Source organism: Sceloporus undulatus, chromosome 6 (genome assembly GCF_019175285.1).
Source record: "Sceloporus undulatus isolate JIND9_A2432 ecotype Alabama chromosome 6, SceUnd_v1.1, whole genome shotgun sequence".
Classification (NCBI taxonomy): Eukaryota; Metazoa; Chordata; class Lepidosauria; order Squamata; family Phrynosomatidae; genus Sceloporus; species Sceloporus undulatus.
Genome location: NC_056527.1, coordinates 169,128,270 through 169,149,419, shown reverse-complemented (window position 1 = coordinate 169,149,419; position 21,150 = coordinate 169,128,270). Strand labels below are relative to the sequence as shown.

The window sequence follows — 21,150 nt, the reverse complement described above, 5'->3', positions numbered from 1 at the left end:
ACAGGAGGAAAGAGGCGCCTAGGAGTTTGCAAGACTTATTCATTTTAATGCCCAGCATCGCAGTGACATCTCCTGGTATGAAAAGGTATTAATTGCACCAATTAATGCAATCAATAAATCAAAGCCCAGGAAAGCAAGAGAATGGACAGCCTTTCTGCACATCCCTGTGGACCAAATTGGGAGATCCTCTGCAATGTCTCCAACAAGGATGGAAGATGCCGGGAATTTGGATTTTTTTTTTTTTGGCCAATGCAGAGCAGTTATATTCAAGAGCTGGCAAAATCAACCATCAATGCATATCCCCAATCTCTCTATCTCTCTCCCCTGATTCAGACAATCCCAACATCCTGAAGCCTCTCTTTGGGACCCTTCGTGCCCCGATTGCAATGGACCTCTCTCTTCAAATATTTATATCCTGCCCTGCACCAAAGGAGTGTTTGTTGTATTAGAATAACTCATGGGAGGGAAAGCTGGGTGACTCAGAGGCCGAGTGCGAGGAGGAGACAATCTGCTTGTTTGATGGGACAACAAAGTGGAAGCCATTGCCAAGCAAGGCCACAAAAGGATCACTCCCTTGTCATGAGAAAGGCAAACAGAACTAACCAAAGGCTCTTTCTCCACGGAGCAATGGCTCCCTTACCTGTTGAAAGGGCTTTTCCTTCTCTGGGATCAAGGAAGCCAGCCAGGTGTGCCATTCGGTTCAGGGCATCCCATACCTGAGGTCCTAATGTCTCATCCCATATTTCATTCTTTCCCGGTGTCCCATTCCCAGTTAGTCTTGCCCCTTCCCATTTTTTCAGCTGCTTTTAAAATGTCTCAGCTTTCTTTCTTTCTTTCTTTGCTTTCTCCATTCAGCCTCAGCTTCCTTCAGCTGCTGAAAATTGAGTTGAAAGTGCTCCGTTAATTCAGCAAGGAAAAGAGGAACAGGTGGGATCTTTCCCTTCCCTGGAGATTGAAGCCATCCAACTTCTGTGACTTGGAACCGAACATGGTTGTTCTGCATCACACAAAAATGTCCATTTCAGATGGGGAACTTAAGCACGATTAAGATGACAGTGTGCTCCCTTTCATCCACCGAAAGCAAAGGAACCATCATAAGGGGGTGTAGGGAGTAAGGACCATACTGGGTGAGACTGGCACACTACTGGGCAAGTGAGAAGGTGCATTGGCTCCCTTTCTCACTAGCCCAACCACCATGCCAGGCTTGGACCCTCTGGAGGCTGCAGCATCTCCCCTCTCAGCAGCCATCTGGCCAGTCAGAGGTCAGCTGGCCTGGCGCAGGTGAGCAAGGCCATGGGAGCAAATGTGGGGCAATCTGTGCCTCCTGGGAAGCTCTTTCCAGACACCCAAAGTGGGTGACATTAATGCCACTGAGCAACTAGAAGATCAAGGGAGCAGTGAAACTGAATTTTACAAAAAGAGGAACAGGGGGAGAGCAAATCGATGCTGCTCCTTTTGCAACCTGGAGCACACTCTCCAGACACAGGGGCAACTGCTGCTGCAAGAAACAAATGTGCAAATATGACTAGGCAGTGACTACATTCCAAGTTCTGGCAAGACTTAAAGAAGTGCTGAAGGTATTTAGGAAGTGCCTTGGAAAGCTTGGATTGAAGCCTGGAGTGGATTTGCAGCCCCATTGACATGGGGTTCCCCCACTGGCTACCACCTCCCTCCCATGGGAAGGAAAGGCACCATGCAACCACAGCATGGCACACCGATGCCCAGCTCCTTCCCTTGCAACATCAAGGGAAGATAAAGCTTCAGAAATTCCATGTCGGAACAACCTGAACATGGCCCTGGCAGGGCAAACACGGGAGGACAAAGTGGCCAGAGTCCCTTGTGCAGCCCTTTGAGCAGATTAGATTGCAGCCATTGTCAGCCCCGCAGGGAACATGCAATCTTTGTTTCCCAAGCACTTAGCAGCTGTCGTGTTGAGGAAGAGAACAAAACGTAGGTGTTAACAGAGTCAATATTTTTACAGGCGGTGGCAGCGGGACAAAGGTCCGCTCAGTCCCTGGGAAAGCACCTTCATGCTCAGATTTACAAAGCTCAGGCCAAGTTTATGGAGAGGCTTTTTTGGGTTCAGAACTCATGACCCAGTGCAAACAAAAAGGACCAAAGGGGCCCAAGGTTACCAAAAATAGCTCTTTCTCCTTTGAGCTTAAGCTAAATATAAATGCTCAGGAATCAACCATGGTTTCCTTTGCAAGATTTTTGTCATAAAACAAAGAGAGAATTGGTTTTGTGTCACTGCAGCGAGAGGCACAAGTTGGCACTGAAAAGAAGACAGGCAGAGGAAAGGGTGCCCCCCCTCCCCCACATTCGCTGCATTTAGGGGCACAGGACCCCTGTGAAAGTGGGAAAACTACAAATAAAAAATCCCAATCTACTCACATTTTTCAGTCAAGCTTAATAAAATAAAGCTCTGTCCCAAAAGGCCATTGGGTTGTAACCAGGCTTCGGGGTAACATGATGAAGCCCCCAACCACAGGGCACCAGATCCCAGGGCAACTGTTGCAACAAATAAATGTGCAAATGTGACTAAGCAGTGACGCCATTCCAAGTTATGATAAGCCTCAAAGGTCTGAAGCTGTTTGGGAAGAGGGTTCTGCACTCTAGAAAGCTTGGGGTGGATTTACAACCCCACTGACATGGGACACCACCAGCTACCACTTCCCTGCCATGGGAAGGAAAGGCATCATGCAATCACTGACTGGCACACTGATGCCCACCTTCTTCAAGATAACCATTGGTGAGTCCAGTAACAAGGCAGCTTAACTTTCCCAAGGTGCCTTTGAGAGGCTCAACACTTGCTTCATCCTGGACCAAGATGTGACTTGCATCTAGGGCAGCTGGGCAAAACAACAGTTGCACAGAAGAGGGAATTGTCATACAAACAACACTTCAGGCTGAACCCATTTTGTACTATTCTCATTACTAAGGTCCCATTTGTGCCCATTTATCCTCAGGAATAGCATGAAATACCATAGTGGTTTGAACTAGGAGTCTGGAGACCAGGGTTTGATTTCCAGCTTGGCCATGAAACCCAACTGGGTGACTTCGGAAAAGTGACATGCTCTCAACCTTCAGGGGAAGGCAATGGCAAACCTGCTCTGAAGAAATCTTGTCAAGAAAACTCCATGATAGGTTAGTTTTAGGGCTGCCATAAGTCAGGAAAGACTTGAAGGCACAGGACAAAAACAGAAAGCTGTCCCACTTGCTCAATGCTGGATACAGAGGAGCAGCCATTTCCAGAGTGTGCCTGCACCAAAACCCTACCTTAGACTATGGAAGCACCCCTGCGCCTCGTCCCCAACAAGGAACAGAGAGCAGTCTGCACTTTTTCTTGCCTGGGAATTACTTCTTAGCGTCTGGCACCCTCCAGTGGAACTTGCCCAGCAATGCACTTCCTTGCTTCTCCTGTAAAGCACATCTGCAGCAGACAGAAAAGTCAAACTGGACATCGCAGTTTCAAATTTTTGGAGTGAAAAGGGTTGTGTTTTTTTTATTTGCTATCTCGATATAACAAAACCACACATAAAGACAGGGTAACATCTGCTTGCTGCACAGCTAGCTAGAAGTCCCGATACGTTAAAACCAGGTAAGAGCAGACCGAGAGGTGAAGAAAGGAGCTACGACTTTGAAGGTGAGTCCTTGCAACATATACCTGGATGCTCACAGCCCAAGGAGAGCCATTGAAAAGCCGAGGAAGGAGTCCCTTGCTAAATCAGGACGACAGTCTGAAACTGGCACCGAGGTATTCTAAAGTGCATTATGGGCACAGCTAAATAAATAGCAGCGTGTTTTACATAGTCTCTTGAATCTGAAAGAAGGAACACCTGGAAACTACAAGGGGAAGAAAGGTGGCAGGAACACAAGTACTGGAAGCTTATTCAGGAGGGAGAGACGGCCTTCCCACGCGACAGTCAAGAGGTAACAGAATACAAGGGGAGGCCATCTTTCCCCAATGCCACGATGCAGAGCGGGGCCACATACACAAAAAAGCATATATCTTTATATATCTTTGTCTCTTCCCTTTAGCCACTGGCCGGCAATGAAAGTCTTTCACAAAAGAGCTCCAACGGACATACTCAGCGTTTCATGGCTTTTTGCGCCTGCAAAGACAAAACATATTTGTCATCAGCCTTTGTGGGAAAAGATGCAGTTAATAACAAACTGGCATTTGGCAGGCTGGTTTAGAACAAGCAAACAATTGGCCAAGGAGATGGGAGTTGTGGTGTTGTCCTCCTCGCCTTAGAGCTATCAAACAAGACTCCAGCAACACCCAGCGAGGACAACTCTGCTAGACAAGAGTTGGGCTGGATTTTTTGTGGGGTTTTCGGGCTGTGTGGCCATGTTCTAGAAAATGTTCTTCCTGACGTTTCGCCAGCATCTGTGGCTGGCATCTTCTGAAGCCATCAGTTCTGAAGAGGCCAAAGCCACAGATGCTGGTGAAACATCAGGAAGAGCATTTTCTAGAACATGGCCACATAGCCAGAAAAAAACACAAAAAAACATGGATGCTGGCCATGAAAGCCTTCGACTTCACAGTTGGGCTGGACTTGGGAAATCCTGGCCAAAGTCTCTACTGTGCCAACAGGATGACCTGGTGACCTTTGGGCCGGTCACTCTCTCTCAACCCAGTTCCCATCTGGGAATAACGCAGGGCCACGTACTGTGCTTTAAGCTCACAGAACATAAATGTGAGGGGAGTGGGATGGTGGCGGTGGGAAGGCACACAAGCCAGGTGTCTGTGTCCTACAAGACATTTGGTCTTGTCTGAGGATCAGGGCAGGGAACAGGGAAGTGGCTCGCTTTCCCTAACTGCCCACTTCCAATGTCAGGCTAATTTAAAGTCCAAGTTACTGATCTTGGAAGCCTCTCAGAAGAGTAAGCCCCCCCCCAAAGAACATGAGGCAGGGTCTCCTTCAGAGTGGGAGAGAAAAGACCAGCCCTCCAAATGCTGGCAGAGTGGATATCCCTATCCCAGCGGCACTTGCTGTTAGCTATGTTGGCTAAGGCTGATGGGAGTTGCAACCCAGCATCCGGAGGGTTATAAGCTTTCAAGCCCCAACCCTGCTAAAAAGACGGGGGGAGGGGGGGGAAGGGGGAAGAGAAGAGGAAAGGTGCCCAAATGGATGTGATCACTTCATTTTGGGGGGAAAGGTAAAAAACGTGTGCATTTCTGGAAGAAGCATGGGCAAAACCCAACATGAGCTAGGACCAGCTCTACCTGACAGGTCTCCCTGTCTATTTGGGGAAACCTTTTAACGACTTGGTTTTTTTAATTTTACCTCCAAGGCCCTCTTTCCTGCCTGCTTAACAAGTCTTGTAAAACTGCCACTTTTCTTCCCCTGAGCTGAACAGATCACTTCCACGGCACGGCCAGCACCTATCTGCAAGAGGCCAAACCGCAACGGCAAACTCTGGGTCCGCAGTCCTCTGGGTCTTTCAGCCCACCTGCCCCAAGCCCTGCCAGCTCCCAAGCCAGCCCTCTTCTCTCTCTCTTTCGCCTCTCTGGGCTAGATAGGTGCTTCCCTTGGTCTCTGGCCCAGTCTCTCTCTGGAACCCAAGGGGCCAGCAGCCTTTCCAGGAAATAGCAAGCCTCTTTTGGGGGCAAGCGATGTGGGAGGAAAAAAGAGGGTCTTACTTGGGCTGAGCGTGGTGTTGGTATCCGGGTCCAAGGTAAGAGCCGGCCTTCATCTCGACAGCAACAGAACACTGGTGGGGGAAAGGAAGAGATGCACGCAGAGGTGCCCCACCATCAACAGGCAATTCAGGAACCTCCTCCCTGGTCCCCATCTCACCCATCGCCCCTTTCCTGGGACTTACTCTGGTTTCTACGTCAGTCCATTCTGATTCCGTGGCCTCATCTGGTGGCACCGGACTCACGGGAGAGGAGCGCCTCTTGCGACTGGGCAGCAGGGGAAGAGAAGGAAAGTAAGGAATAGTTCTGAGGTCAGTGCTCAGCACACTGACTGCTGCATTTTTAACCTGTTTTCCAACAGTTTCCAAAGGCAGCATTACAGAGGGCATTACAGTAGTCTAAAGGGGATGTAAATCAAGGCGTGTACCACCATAGCCAGATCTGACATCTCAGGGAACGGGTGAAACTGGCACACTACCTTACACTGTGCAAATGCACTCCTGAACACTGCTACAAACCTGAGATTTCAGGGAGAGTGTAACTTCCAGCAGCCCCATGGCCTGCTATACCTTAAGTGGAGAGGTCAAGGGCCAAGAAAGCCAAACTCACCCTGTTGGAGATTCTTGCTTCAGGGTCTCGATCTCAGTGAACTGGACAGCCTGCCCACCCCCTCGGGTTTTGTAAACATCTCCCTGGAAGTGAAAAGCTGTTAAGTATGTTTCCACTGAGGACTCTGGAGCAGAGCAGTTCAGAGGCACTGAGAAGGTTTCCACTGCATTTTTAGATATACAGAGAAAGCCAGAAGGAAAAGCTGGCTTCTGTGTGACATTGGCTCACATTACACTGATCTAGAAGCAAAGATCATCTCAGCCAAGAGTGGCCAAGGCTGTTTCTGTGGCTTCTGGAGTCCTATGTTATCCCCCTGAATTCCCCCCTGCAAAAAAACAAAGTTGACCAAGCCTGGCATTGAAGTCTGGTCTGCCAATTCCACCTACATTCCTTCACTATCTGCCCAAAGATCTCAGAGGACAAGACCAAACAATTTGCTGGACACTGCATTCAACATCACTGAAGCCACCAAACAGTCCCAGAGACCAGAAGAGGATCCTCACTCAAATAGATGGGGCATAAGAGGGGCACAAAAAGGTGCCGCTTCTTTGGAGCCAACAAGGGCCATTCACCCAGAAAGAAAATGAACAAACATCCCCATGGCTCCCTACAAACCTCCACCGCTTGCCAACCCATTTTACCTTGATCAGCTTTGTTTCGATCTCCCCGTCGGAAGCCATCTCCTGGTGGGTCAGCATGTACTTGTCACACTTGGCCAGGGCCTTTTCATTGGCAGCTGCTACTGTGATGGCATGAGGCACATGAGGCTGCATGACTGTCTCTGTCTGAATGTTGGAAGGGGGCTTGTGGTCAACCCACCTCTCCCCAGCCGAGCGAGAGCGCCTGTGCCGGAGGCGAACCAGTGGGGCATTCTGTGCCGGAGGCGAACACGTGGTCATGGGGGGCGGGGGGCAGGAAGAAAAGGAGGAAATATGAGCAGCGTAAGTGGCAATGCCCCCTTCCTCCCAAATGCAGCATTGGAAAACTCCCAACCCCTGGAGTCTGGCCAGGTTGGAGGGCTCCGCTGCAAAGGTTGCAAATCTGTCAGTGCGTTACGCCAGCAGCCCCACTTTTTCTAGGGTTGCACAGCGGCAGAGGAAAACAAACCACATCTGCCAGCTGTGAGCATGCATGGCTGTGGCTCTTTCTGCTGCTAGCTCCACCAGTGCCATCATTGTTACACCAAGAGTGCAGCAGGAAGGCTCCAGCCAAAAGCTTATGGGCAAAACACTGATAGTTTTATTTGCATTCCTAGCACTGAAGGCTCACACTGAACTCTGAGGGCAAAGGATGAGCCATAAATTTAAAGTAACAAGTAAAGTAGGACTAATAGAAGGAGAATTTGCAGCCATTTTACCTTTGCACAACCCATATCCCTGTAGTTACACTAGTCAACAGGATCAGGGCCAAGAGGTGCATTTAGAAACCCAGCACTGTATGGCATTAAGTCTAAAACTGTCTGATGTGGTAGACTGGCATTTCCCGCCCCCAAGGACCAAGGACCAGTACCAAATTTCTGCCACAATATTTTCATATCACCATAGTCTGCTAGGCATTCACTAAGGACTGGCAGCCAATGGCTCACTGAGTGGCATAGGTCCACAGGCCTCCACTTTTGAGAAGAATCTGCCATATAACAATGGTGTACAACAGACTCTCACGTTGCCACCATTTTGAGGTACAGTGCTTAAAGGACTAGAGGCAGCTGCATGCTTTATATTTTCAGATTTGCAAGGATGCAGGCTGACCACAGTCACAGCAAACAGGAAGTTCCAGGTTCACCTAAAAGCCTCCACAAGACTGCAAGACTATTTGGATGTCTAAACATCTAAACCAGATGTCTGAACTGTAAAGTCAGAGTAGTTGTACACCAGGCTACACAGAAGAACCTGCCAAGTCAACTGTGGCTGCCTTGCTACCATATGAAGCAAACTGTTTGTCCATGCACTGTCTGACAGACAAAAGTAGAATAAAAACCTTTCCTTAGGTGACCATGACCTCCTACTCAGGAAAGAGAGCAAAAGGTATGTGACACAGGCGCAGCACAATGTGAAGAATGCTGAGAGTCAGGAAAGTGAACCAGCTCCAACTCGTGCTTCTGGAAAGAGGCTTATTGTCATTTGCATGCATTTGGGGAAAGTGGGGGAGGCCTTTTGTTTGCTCATCTGATCTGTGTTTGGCTTCTGCACTCACCACAACTCTGCCAATGGGAACACAAACAGCAGACATGTGCTAGCTACAGAACATTCTTTTTAAAGCAGGGTTGGGCAACTGCTGCAGGTCCTGGGGCTACTTTTACGGCCTGGGACTCACTACATAGACTACCAGAAAATGAAACAAACAAAACCTGAAGTGCTTGATGTCTACGTCTGGTTTTCCAAAATGGGTATTTACTGATGTTAAAGGGTACAGAGTGGCCTTGAATCCTATTTAAAATTAAGTTATTACAAACAGAGGCTTTGAAGAGCAGCAATACTTGGCCAAAAAAATATGGTTAGTCTGAGGATTTGGAAGGGGCTAATGGCCAAAAAAAAAAAAAAAACAAAACCCAAAACCCCACAGCCATGGGAGCCACACTTGTCCAGCCATGGTCAAGAGCTCTCAAAAACACTTGGTGCCGTGGGCAAACAAGTGCTGTCCTGGGAGAACTGGCCTCTCCATGAGGAAAGAAGGGTGGTCTTCTAACCCTGCACCAGATTCTACACTGGGATGGGCTGGGATGTCCTCAGACTGCAACTCCAAGCATACCTTACACTTGGCTCTACTGGGAGTTGCAGTAGCTGCCCACTGCCCACTGCCCCTTTCAGTCCCAGCCAGAAGGAGCACTAACCCTGCTGCAGGGGTCTTCTTCCAGCTCTAGAGCCCCTCGCCCGCTGTTCTCAAGTCCTCCGGTCCAGCACATGCCTCGCCTTCTGTCTGGCATGAGCAAGGGCCGGGCTTGCTCTGGCTCCTGCTGTCTACTCCTGCCTCTGGGCACGCTCACGCTGCCGGCGCCACTGGGGTACTTGCTGCCCTGAGTAGGTGTCCTCTGCTCCCATTCCGAGATGCAGGAGGCCACCGAAATGCTGCTGCAGGAGTTAGAGCGCCTGTGCAGCTGCAGCTGAGTCGCGGGGGGCGGCGGGTGGTTGCTGCTCTGAGGGAGCTGAGAGGCGCAGTGACTGGAAAGCTGAAGAGAGGTGCCATTAGTGACCAAGGGTGAGAGAGAGAAAGAGGAAACCCTCCAGAAACCAGATAGGAAGTCAGATGGTAGACTCTGCCCAAGTGAACCCACACCCTACCCATGGCCCTTCCAGTATGGATGAAATAAGTTTTCAAGGGGGAAAGAGATGTTTCCAGGTAATGAGTGGGAAGGAAGGAAGGAAGCAAGGCACAAACAGAAAGACACAGAAGCATTAGACTCATAGCCAAGTTATTCTGATTAACTATACAACTTCCAGCCCTCCCCCAAGCCACACTCCTGAATAACTTGGCCACATCAGCCATAGTAAAAACACACATGAGTGCCATGTTAAGGAGAACTCAGAGGCAACCTACAGGGACTGGTGGAGGTGACATTGATCTCTGTAGGGCCTTCTCCCGGTCCTTTTCCCGAGAAGGTCTCTCCGGTTTGGTGGGCTTGGGTTCTGTGACGATTGCTTTCAGTTGCTTGAGCTTCTCATCCTTCACCCAGAGCTTGTTCTGCATCTCAAGCTGCTTGGCTGCGACCCGACGCTCCTGCATGCAAGAGAGCACACTGGTGAGACTGGCAAAGAGGTGCTGAATAGCCACGATCCAGTATCCCTAATAGAGGTTTGGGGCTACAATGGATCCTGCTAAACCACCTTGAATCCTTGTAGAAGAATGAGGGACCAACTATTGATGGAAGGAAGCAGCACTGGCTAAGAAGGCCCTTTCTGTAGAACTGGGACAAGAGCCACTGGGAAAGGGAGAACGTTTACAAGAACTTGAAGAAGAAAGCTAGCCTCAAAGGGGGGACACCAACCCCAATTCTGAGAGGAGTTTGCTCCCATTCTCAGATGACTTGAAAAGTTTTGAACCTATACCACAATATTCTAGCAGACAACCAACTCAACTGACATTAAGGGAATCTACATAGGAGCTCAAGATGGAGCTCCACTCCAGAGAAATGAGATATCAAGGTTAGCAGGCCCAGCATCAATCTTCCCCTCACTGCTGGTTCTCATATACCCTGCTGTACCCACAGGGACAGAACAGGCCCCATTGATCCCTGGTGCTGCTTTATGGTAGCAAGAACACTTTCATCACCTCTAAGGAACATCAGCCTGGAAGCAGAAGTGTCTGCACTTACACACTCCTTCTCCCACTTCATGGTCGTTTCCGTCACCATGCCCTGAAGCCGCGCTTCCAGCCGGCGCTTATCTGAGGCCTGGCGCTGAAGCTTCTGGCTCTTGTTCTCCAGCTCCAGCTGCAGGTTGCGCTTCTCTTCTTCATAAATTGACGCAGTTTTTTCCAAGATGTCAATCTGGGGAGACAGAGTTCCTGGTCCAAAACCTCACCCCCAATCCATTTAGCAGAGGAAGGGATTTGTGGGGAGAGTAAAGCATGATCCTAGATTGTAATTTGTGCAGGATACCAACACAACTAGTAGCTGAGGCATAGGTGCATAAAGGGACAGCTCCTCAAATGCTTATCATTTTACCGCCTGTTGAAACAGGACAAATTGATATTTCTTTAAAAATCTGCCAGCAGTCTCTGATCCTGCATTTAAACAAGGTCAACGCAGCATTGAAGAGTAGAGGCAAATGTGGATGTACACTTAAAGCCAAGCTGTACACACTGACCTTATATTCTAGAGTTTTTGTTTTCTTCCCCAGACGTTCAACTTCTGTTTTCTGCCCTGCTATTATTTTATCTTTTTCTGCAATTTTCAGTTGCGCAAAGTTCTCTTTGGAGATAATGTTGGTATCAAGTTCTTGCAGCATGCTCTTTACAGAAAGCACTGCAAGGGAAGAGCTTCAGTCACTACAAAGTCACTGAGAAGTCTGGGCTCAGCCTAGCTCAAGTTGCTGCACCCTCCAGGATGGAAACAACATGGAGACCTCAGCAGACATAAAGTTCAGAGTGCTTCTATACATCAAACAAGAGCTATTCTGTTGACACACTGCTCACCATCTGTGTGAAGCAGCCATTGTTAAGTCTCTTACTCAAAATGAGGATCCATAGATTAGGGCCAATTTGGGTGCTCTTGGCTGGCAGTTCAAAACAAGTGTCTGGTGCAAATATTGTGCCAGTTGCTTGCACACTTGGGGAAAAGCCTGCCAGCCCACATCAAATAACTAAAGAACCATGTCTTAAAGGATGTGTGGGTACCTACTCCAAGAGGAGCAACATGAATAGCTCACAGCCTCCACTTATCTATTGGAAGAGAGTCCAAGGGCTTACCATTTTTGGCAAACTCTTCTGACAGCATCTGCCGGATGCGATGACGTTTTTCCAACACTTCAATCAGCCGAGGAAGAGTCTGGTCATCATTGATGTCCAGAAGTTCACACGAAGGCATTGGGGGTAAGTTCTGTAAGAGCATCTCTGTGACAGACCTTTCTCTATCTGCAGGAGAGAAAGAAGTTCTTGCTTAACCGCCTGGGACTTCTCTCCCACTCAATTCAAAAGACTCAGAGCAGACTGTATCAGTAAGGCCCTGCTACCAGCCTGAGTGGAAACAACACAACAGCACATCAAGAACATGTCTTCCCAAAGCTAAGGCAAGCTTTTAATCAGAGACTTCCTTCAGTCTAGAGGTGCTGAGAACTTCTGCACTGTTGCTGGACACTTGAACAAGACACTGCCAATCTGCCTGCAAATGCACATGTATGAGCAAAAAGAATCTGAAGTACTAATACATATATATTCCAGCTCAAGCTACACATTATAATGGGGCTGCAGTATAACAATAGCCAGATGTCTCTCGTGAGAAAAACCCTCCCTGCAGCAGAGAACTTGCAGGGAGAAGACACTAACCTCAGCCTTCTCTTTTAAAGACATGCTGTCATTATTATTGATCTCTATGAATCAACCTAGAAGTGACCACCCTCACCTTCAGCCCAACTTACAAAACATAGGTTTAGAACCTGGTGTGACAGTGGCAACAAGGGTTGAGCAAGACAAGCAGGTCAGAAGAAGATTATACCACTGATTGTTTGAGACAAGATACAAGACAAACAATCTTCTCTGATTGCCAGCCACAGATGCTGGCAAAACGTCAGGAAGAAACTTCTAGAAAATGGCCACATAGCCTGAAAACCCCACAAAAAACTAAGGACAGGGTCAATTGGTCTCAAGGGCCACTCAGGGTTTACCTCCATCAATTGGTCCACCTCGGAGTTCCAGCTGCTGAGAGAGTTCCTCCCTGAAGGCCAGGTTCTTAAACCGCCGGCCAGCCATTAACCCACACAGTGGCTTGTCAGCAGGCCTTGCAACTTCTACCTCTTGAGTGATTTCTGCAAATCGCATGACTTGCTAGAGGAGGAAAAAATATATATTTGTGACCATCTAGGTGTCCAATATTTACAACGTGGTCAAACAATAAGTCAAATTAATCAAGACTTGAATAAATGGAGCCCTGGTGGCGCAGTAGTTCAATGCCTGTACTGCAGCCATTCACTCGAAACCACAAGGTTGCGAGTTCAAGACCAGCAAAAGGGCCCAAGCTCAACTCAGGCTTGCATCCTTCCGAGATCGCTAAATGAGTACCCAGACTGTTGGGGGCAAATTAGCTTACTTGCTAATTAGCTTACTTGCTGTTCACCGCTATGATCTTTGGAATAGCGGTATATAAATAAATAAAACAAATTAAACCCAACCAATGTCACTTACTCCAAAACCTAACACTGGCCAGCATGTACATGTGGCCCATCTTGGAAGTTTTTCAGATCATTTTACATTTACCCCTTCATATGTTTATTCTGCAGTTGCATTAAGAAATAGTTTTACACTTAGTTTACGTAGTTTAAACATGCTGTGATGTAGTTAGTGTGAAGGGGGACTGAGACCGAGGCAGCCCCTTCCCCACTACTTTTAGTAAGTTTAAACAATGGAAAATTAAACACTTGACTTACCAAACTCTCGTCATAATCTTCAGCCTTTGGGTTCACACAGACAATCATACGCACTTTCCCTTCTCCATCAAAGTAGTTCTTGAATAGATGGGTCAGCTTTGAGTCTCGATACGGGACCATCTAAAGAAAGAGTTCAATAAGCCCCAAGTTCTTAGGACTAAGGCCTCCGCAGGCAAAAAGAATCCACAAAAACAAAAAGCCACACACCTTGTTGGTGCCATAGGTTTGGTTCTCCCGCAGAACTTCAATGCAAGTCCTGAGTGTCATCAGTGATTGATTAATGTTACCTGAAAGAATGAACAACATTAGTCTGCTTGTCACTAGAAGGCCATAAGTACCTCCACATCATATGTATCCCCAGGGTCTAAAAGGACAAGTGGCAATTATCACCCAAAGAAATTCCCAGTGACTAGAATGCTCTCCTTACTTCTCTAAAAAGAGTATGCTTTAGCAAGTAAACACTGCTGTTCTCTCTAGAAGAAAGGTAAGTATAGAAGTGTGGGGACTTTTAAGGAGCAATCTCTGTTCAGAAGGGTATACTCAGAGGTAAAGTAACTCTCACTGAGTAGTATTTTTCAGTAACATCCTCTTACTAACATTTGCAAGAACACTTTCATTTAGTGACAGGGAAAGATATGGAAAGAGCCCTAAGCAAGATATTGGGGATGGGTGCGGGAGATTATTTCCTTCTGCCAGGTCAGTGGCATATGGAGACGTGTGCCTATTTCAGGCCAGCTAAGTGGAGCCAAAACCTGGAGCAAGGAAGCAAAGGCAGCACCTACCTGCTTCCCGCAGTCTGTTTCCTTCGGCTTTTGTTCTGTTTGTTCTCTCACTGCCTGCAAGGTCTACCAAAGATAACTGGCTCAGGGTTATCAGTTCTCTGTCCTGAAAACAAGAAGCAGTCCCTGTTTCAATCAAGGAAAACCACCACCACCAAGACATCCTGGGGAGATACACCATCATCCTTGAGAAAGACTCTACTTCTGCCAGCCCTTCTCTAGCTTTACCTGCAGAACATTGTCGCCATCTGCATCCAAGGGAGCTTGGGCCAGTTTTATCAGGAACACACTATGCGAACGGCTGGATTCTCGGTTAAGCTGAGTGTTTGCAATGCGCCTCTTCTTTTGGCCTGTTAACAGAAGAAACAAGGCTGAAAAATATAATGGCCAGCATGATGCAGCCACAGATGGGATATTGTTTACAGCTGGATTCACCACATTGACCGGGGGAGTGGAAGGCTGATACAAGAGCCAGAGAACCTTCCCAAATGAGGAACTTACAAATTTGATGGGTTGGTGTTGTTTTTTAGTTCTAGGAAAGGCAAGAAAGATCAAAGAACCACTAATGTGGAAACAGTCCTCATTTATATCTTTCGCTTAGCAAAGCCCCTTCTGCCACCCACAAAGGCTTCCATGTAAATAAGATGCACAGGCATCTTGATACCTGGAGTTCTTCCTGCAGTGCCCTACTTCCGTTACAAAAATGGCTCTTCTGTGGGGCAGGGGCATTAACCTACCTCTCCAGAAGACCTCAAAGGCTTCCTCGGTGGATTTGACTTCCACTTCCGTGCAGCCTGCCACATACATGTTGTGATTCTGATCCTCACGGAGAATCTTGGACTGGGGAAGCCTGCGTGGGGAAAAGCCCTGACATGAAGCCTATGGCCAGCAACAGACTTATCAAGAGTGACAGGAAGACAAACTAGCCAGGCGCACTCTAAAGTCAGCCAGGATACAAACTACCAGCCAGGATTAGTTTATCCAAGGAAGCAAGCAAGCGGAGTCCCAAACTATGCAGATGACACACAGGGAGGGAAATGTTTATTCTGGCACATGCAAAGCTATCAATGGCAATAACTATCTAGTCAAAGGAGGCAGACGGCAAAGTCCACAGCAACTGGCACTACCAGCTCCACCAGGTGGAAACCAGCCGCCTTGACTGCTATAAAAAGAAAGTAAGTCTGTGCACATACAAAAAGTCAGCGTTCCGAACTGGAGTGCCACAGTTGTTCCACCTAGCAAAGAAATACAGTTCAAGTGTTACACACACACTCTTTGATTAATGTCAAGTCGTGAAGCATTTCCCAGGAAACATGGGGACAATGCTCTGTATTGTGAACAAATACTCCCATCTTGCAATATGATTCCTGAAATTTTGGCTGCCAACTGGCAAAGGGTAATTTCTAATTGAACACCTCAGTGACACAGATTTACAGAATGTCTAATGAAGAACAAATCATGTGCAAAAGCTTTTTGACTGATCTTGGGACCAAAACTCATCATCAACACAACGGTTAAGAAAGATGCTGCGTTCACATCAATTTTTCAAATTGTTATTGCATTATTTCTCAGCCGGAAGTCTCAAAACAAACACATTTTCCCCCTTAAGAACTGAGCCCCAAATCTGAAATCTAGCCCCAATCCCTGGTTTTTTTGACACCCAAAGCAATAAACTGCAGTTCTGTCCCCTGCACCTGATGTAACTGTAATCTGGCTAGCTGTCAGAGGAAGACCCTTACTCACTTTGGCTTGGTGGGGTCGATGGGGGTTTCATCCAAAAGGTCATAGATGTAGTTATTATAGATCTCAATGTAGGAGACAAACACACCATAGACATTGTCTTCATCGACTTCATCCGCTTTGCAGTTATCTTGTACATTAATCATGTCAGCAATTTCAGGGTCTATTTGCCGCCTGCTGAAAAGCCACAGCAGGACAAGGAAAGATGTTTTATTAGGCTGAAGCATCTGCAACAGTCCTGATGGAAAGGCGTATACCCCTCACAGCTACTTACTTGTTTGATGGAGTTTTGGGGGTTGGGAGGACTTCCCTCTTCTGGCGCTCCAGTAAAGCATCAACCTCGCATTGCACATCAACCCCGTTCTTGTCATCGAGCTTGAAAACCTACAGACAAGGATTTCAGACCATAAGAAAAACCTTGCCAATGTTACTACCTGGCCAGCAAGAATTAACATTTTTGGGGAAGAACACAAACTCTAAAAGCAAAGAAACAGATACCACACGGCTCTCCAGAGGACACCAGAATAAACCTCCCAGCAGCCTGAACCAATATAGCTGGTGGCGGAAAGGAACAGTTGAATCCCATGAACACGCGCAATGCCACATGATTTCCACCCCAGTTAGCTAAAGCAGTAAGCCTAAGAAAGCTCTTCCCCCACAGCAATACTCCAACATATTTGAACACAATGCTTGGAAGTTGAGGTCAAAAGCTCATTCACAGAAATCAAGCACCTGGCCCTATAACTCCTTACGCACCAGAGCTCCAACACAGGAAGTGACTTACGTATCGTTTCGCCTGGAAAGGTCCAATGCTGTTGAAGATCATGTCTAAACAGCGTGGAAGCAGCCCTCCCTCACCAGGAGACCCTGTCATGGTGTGGGTTTTCCCACTCCCTGTGACGCCATAGGTGAAAAGGAGACCTGGGATTTAAAGACACAGAGCCACAGTCAATGCGTCTGGGAATACATATGCTCTTTGTCATCGGAAAAGGAGGCTTTCTACCATTGTTTCCTGGACAGCACTTCCTAGTGAGTTTGGCTGCAGTTAATGCAACAAAGTTGGTATTCTATTAAACCTTACTTATTGTTTCAACTTGATTTTGTTGTAACCCACCTTGTGATCTTGATTAAAGGGCAGTATATACAGTAAACACGTTAATAAATAAATTTATATTTGTATTGAAGCCACTCAACCTTATTTATTGTTTTAACTTGGGTTTTTTGTAACCCCACCCTGTGATCTTTGAATAAAGGGTAGTATGTAAGCACAATAAATAAATACATTTCTGTTTCTATTGAAGACACTCAAACTTGTTTGTAATCAGAACACAATGAAGCATATCCCTATCAGCCTTGGGCCAGAAGCATTCTGGGAAATGGAGCACATCTCTGATCCTGGAATATTTGCACCAACTGCGCCATACCGTTTTTCCCGTGGATGAGATCTTCCACCAAGGGCCGAGCAACCACATCGAACACCTTCCTCTGAGTGGTAGTGCTGCCAAACACCTCCTTAAAGGAATACTGAAGCTGGAGAGGAAGTCAGAAAGTTCTTATGAAGTGAGAGGCAGGAGACATTTTGCAGCTAGTCCTAAATGGCAGGTTACCTCTTGCTTCCAACTGAGGAAGCCACAGACAGCATTTTGCTTCTGCATAATAAATCCCAGGAAGATGCTAGCTGCAAACCCTTCAAATGCTGCAACCTTTCCGTATCAAACCGAAGTGGAAATTAGCCACTTCTTCCATGGAGGTCTCCACCTGTGACTCTCAAGTGGAAAGGCTGCTACACGTTTTCCCTTTGTAGTGTCTCCTACACTCCCATAGAAACCTTATTGGGCTCCAGACAATGATCTCTAGCAATCTGGGCTCCTCTCTTATTCCCTTGGGCAAGAACATTCCCCAGGGAGAAACCTGGATGGTGCAAGATCAGGACAGACAAAACCAAGAGCTTTTTCACAGATGGTGTAATTCAGCTATGGATTTCACTACCACTTGATAGGGGGGTTTAGAAACATACCTCTTTGTACTCCCCATTGCGAGTGATGCGGTATCCTTCGGGAGGGTGGACCTGGACCGTTGTACCACTGACGATCTCTATGCAGCACTCCTGGTCCGGGACGCTCACAGGGCGCACTCGGCAGTACACCTGAACGTGAGAAAGGGAGGATAGATCTATGAATGCCGGCAAGACTCCAGGAATACATTCTTCTAGAACACGCCATAGAGCCTGAAAAGCCCACAAAAAGCTTCTTCTCCATAGTTCCTTGTGGGTGTTTTGGGCTGTATCCTCCTTTGCTCAATACATCCTGCCTCTGCGTTGTGCTAAACGCAAGGGGCATAGCCCTGCCTTAAACCAGCCACTTACGCCGACGGGGTCCTTCAGGATGTTGTTGTTGGAGGACTTCTTCAGCAGACACTTCCGAGGGGTTTTATTTCTCCTGGAAACGGGAAAAGCAACGCGTTTATTAGAGAAGCCGCCCCAAAGCCAAGAGAGGCGTTTCCCAAGACATAGAATCATAGAATCGTAGAGTTGGAAGAGACCACTAGGGCCATCCAGTCCAACCCCATTCTGCCATGCAGGAAATCCAAATCAAAGCATCCCTGACAGATGGCCATCCAGCCTCTGTTTAAAGACCTCCAAGGAAGGAGACTCTATCACCCTCCGAGGAAGGAGTGCATTCCACTCCTAATGTTCAGGTGGAATCTCTTTTCCTGTAGCTTGCATCCATTGTTCCGGGTCCTGTTTTCTGGAGCAGCAGAAAACAAGCTTGCTCCCTCCTCAATATGACATCCTTTCAAATATTTAAACAGGGCGATCATATCACCTCTTAACCTTCTTTTCTCCAGGCTAAACATCCCCAGCTCCCTAAGTCGTTCCTCATAGGGCATGGTTTCCAGACCCTTCACCATTTTTGTCGCCCTCCTTTGGACACATGGCTCCAGTTTCTCAATGTCCTTTCTGAATTGTGGCGCCCAGAACTGGACACAATATTCTAGGTGGGGCCTGACCAGAGCAGAATACAGTGGCACTATTACCTCTCTTGATCTAGACACTATACTTCTATTGATGCAGCCTAAAATAGCATTGGCCTTTTTAGCTGCCGCATCACACTGTTGACTCATGTTCAACTTGTGGTCTACTTGGACTCCTAGATCCCTTTCACACGTAGTTTCATTCAGCCAGGTGTCCCCCATAATCCTATATCTGTGCATTTTATTTTTCCGCCCTAAGTGCAATACCTTACATTTCTCCGTGTTGAATTTCATTTTGTTAGCTTTGGCCCAGTTTTCTAGTCTGTTCAGGTCATTTTGAATCTTGATCCTGTCCTCTGGGGTATTAGCTATTCCTCCTACTTTAGTGTCATCTGCAAATCTGATAAGTATGCTCCCAATTCTTTCATCCAGGTCATTGATAAAGATGTTGAATAGCACTGGGCCCAGGACAGAGCCCTGTGGGACCCCACTGGTCACTTCTCTCCAGGATGAAAAGGAGCCATTGTTGAGCACCCTTTGGGTTCGGCCAGTCAACCAATTACAGATCCATGTAACAGTTCCTTTGTCTAGCCCACATTTTACAAGCTTGTTTGCAAGAATGTCATGGGGAACATAGCACAGGCCACTTCAAAACGCCTATTCTGCGGGGGGCTTGCTGAGTGTACCCTCATCCCTCCCCACAAGGCCCCCCTGAATATGGAAGAACCGCCAATCACAAGGACGCCCAAGAGCACACCCCTCTAGGAATCATCTCTAGGTCCTCCAGGGCAACTCTATGGCCAACGTCCGACAGACATGAACCATAGAGTTGTACTGGAGGAGCTACAAAGGCCTAGTAGAGTATTCCCTCTAGGAATCATCTCTAGGTCCTCCAGGGCAACTCTATGGTTAAAGTTGACCACAGAGTTGCCCCGGAGGACCTAGAGATTCCTAGAGAGAACAAACACGGAGGGTTGAGCGTAATGCAGTTTGGCAACCTCTTCGACTGCCGTGGCTCCATGCTATGGAATCCTGGGACTTTTGTTTGTTGTGCACCAGACAGAGGGCTGTTTCGCAGAACTACAAATCCCAGAATCCCGCAGCACTAGAGCCATCGTGGCAATTAAAGCAGCGCCAGAGTATTTCTATCGCTGGGCTGCTGAGCCACTCTGCAGAATTAATCCAGTTTGAGACCGCTTTAAACTGCCAGGGCTCCATATCCATGCTATGGAACCCTGGGATTTGTAGTTCTGCGAGAGATTGGGCCTTCTCTGTCAGACTACCAATCCCAGAATCCCCTGGACGCCGCCATGGCAGTTAAAGCGGATTATTTCTGCAGTGCGGATGCAGCCACGACGACGAAGCTGCTTCTGGAGGAAAAAGCGGGATGAAAGCGCATTAAAAAGGCCCTTTTAAAGCCCTTCCCTTCACTCACGCGGCCGCCTTCATTCCGCCGCCTCTTTCTTTCTTTCCTTCCTCCCTTCTTTATTTCTTTTCTTCTCTGTCTCTTCTTCACCGAAGCTCCAGTTTGAACGTTCCCTCGCAGCAACCAGCATCCGGGGCTGGCCCGCTTTTATTCAAATCCCTCCAATCAGGGCGCAGAACGGACAGGAAGAGGCGGGGCTTGGTGTGGTGCCGCTCTATCCCCTCCTCTCGTCGTGCCTCGCATGGCGTTCTGTGGGTGGGTGTGGCTTTCTGGCGTAGACGCATGCGCGCTCGCGTCATAAGGTAACCTAGGAGGGGGAGGAGCCTTGGGAGCAAGCTTGTCTCCATGGCAACGGAGAAGGCTACTCGAGCTCAGGCTTCTGGAGGCCCACTAGGCATTGAGCTTGGCATAAACAATTCCTCCTCAGCCATGGAAACCCAGCGGGTGACCCTGGGAAAGTCACACTCTCTCAGCCTCAGAGGAGGACCATGGCACCTCTCTGAACAAATCTTGCCAAGAAAGCCTTAAAGAAAGAAAGCACTGCAGAAACAACCCACTTTGACACCATTTTAACTGCCATGGCTCAATGCTATACAGAATCCTAGGAACTGTAGTTTGTTGTGGTACCAGAGTTCCCTGACTGAGAAGGCTCACAAAACTACAATTCCCAGAATTCCATAGCATGGAGCCAAAGCAGTCAAGGCGGTCTCAAACAGCACTGACAGCTCCCACATCCATCCCAAATTTAAATGAGGATTAGGGTCCAGCACTGAACTCCTTTAAAGCTTTGGAATAAAAGTTAGGCTGCATCCACACTAGAGAAATAACCCAGTTTGGCACTGCTTTAACACTTCCTGGCTCAAGGCTATGGAATTCTGGGAACTGGCATTTGTTGTGGGG

At 47.7% G+C, this 21,150-nt stretch overlaps 1 protein-coding gene across 7 annotated transcripts; it reads right to left on the bottom strand.

The window, feature by feature from the left end:
* Positions 1 to 3,469: 3,469 nt before the first annotated feature.
* On the bottom strand, positions 3,470 to 20,467 carry KIF23 (kinesin family member 23). Of its 7 annotated transcripts, none has more exons than XM_042476973.1 (24): positions 20,260 to 20,467; positions 18,217 to 18,289; positions 17,869 to 17,997; positions 17,276 to 17,381; positions 16,636 to 16,772; positions 16,126 to 16,235; positions 15,855 to 16,025; positions 15,305 to 15,346; positions 14,849 to 14,961; positions 14,340 to 14,461; positions 14,115 to 14,217; positions 13,540 to 13,619; positions 13,333 to 13,452; positions 12,574 to 12,733; positions 11,660 to 11,824; positions 11,059 to 11,216; positions 10,566 to 10,739; positions 9,791 to 9,970; positions 9,087 to 9,422; positions 6,898 to 7,128; positions 6,257 to 6,339; positions 5,833 to 5,914; positions 5,651 to 5,721; positions 3,470 to 4,115 (listed from the first exon to the last, which is right to left on the bottom strand). In XM_042476973.1, the coding sequence occupies exons 1-24, from the start codon at positions 20,271 to 20,273 to the stop codon at positions 4,100 to 4,102; spliced, it is 2,976 nt and encodes a 991-aa protein (XP_042332907.1). In that variant the 5' UTR covers positions 20,274 to 20,467; the 3' UTR covers positions 3,470 to 4,099. The 7 variants fall into 7 exon arrangements, with proteins under 7 accessions (XP_042332907.1, XP_042332906.1, XP_042332911.1 ...); XM_042476972.1 differs by having other exon boundaries at positions 15,855 to 16,028; positions 20,260 to 20,464; XM_042476977.1 differs by lacking the exon at positions 9,087 to 9,422 and having other exon boundaries at positions 20,260 to 20,466.
* Positions 20,468 to 21,150: the final 683 nt, after the last annotated feature.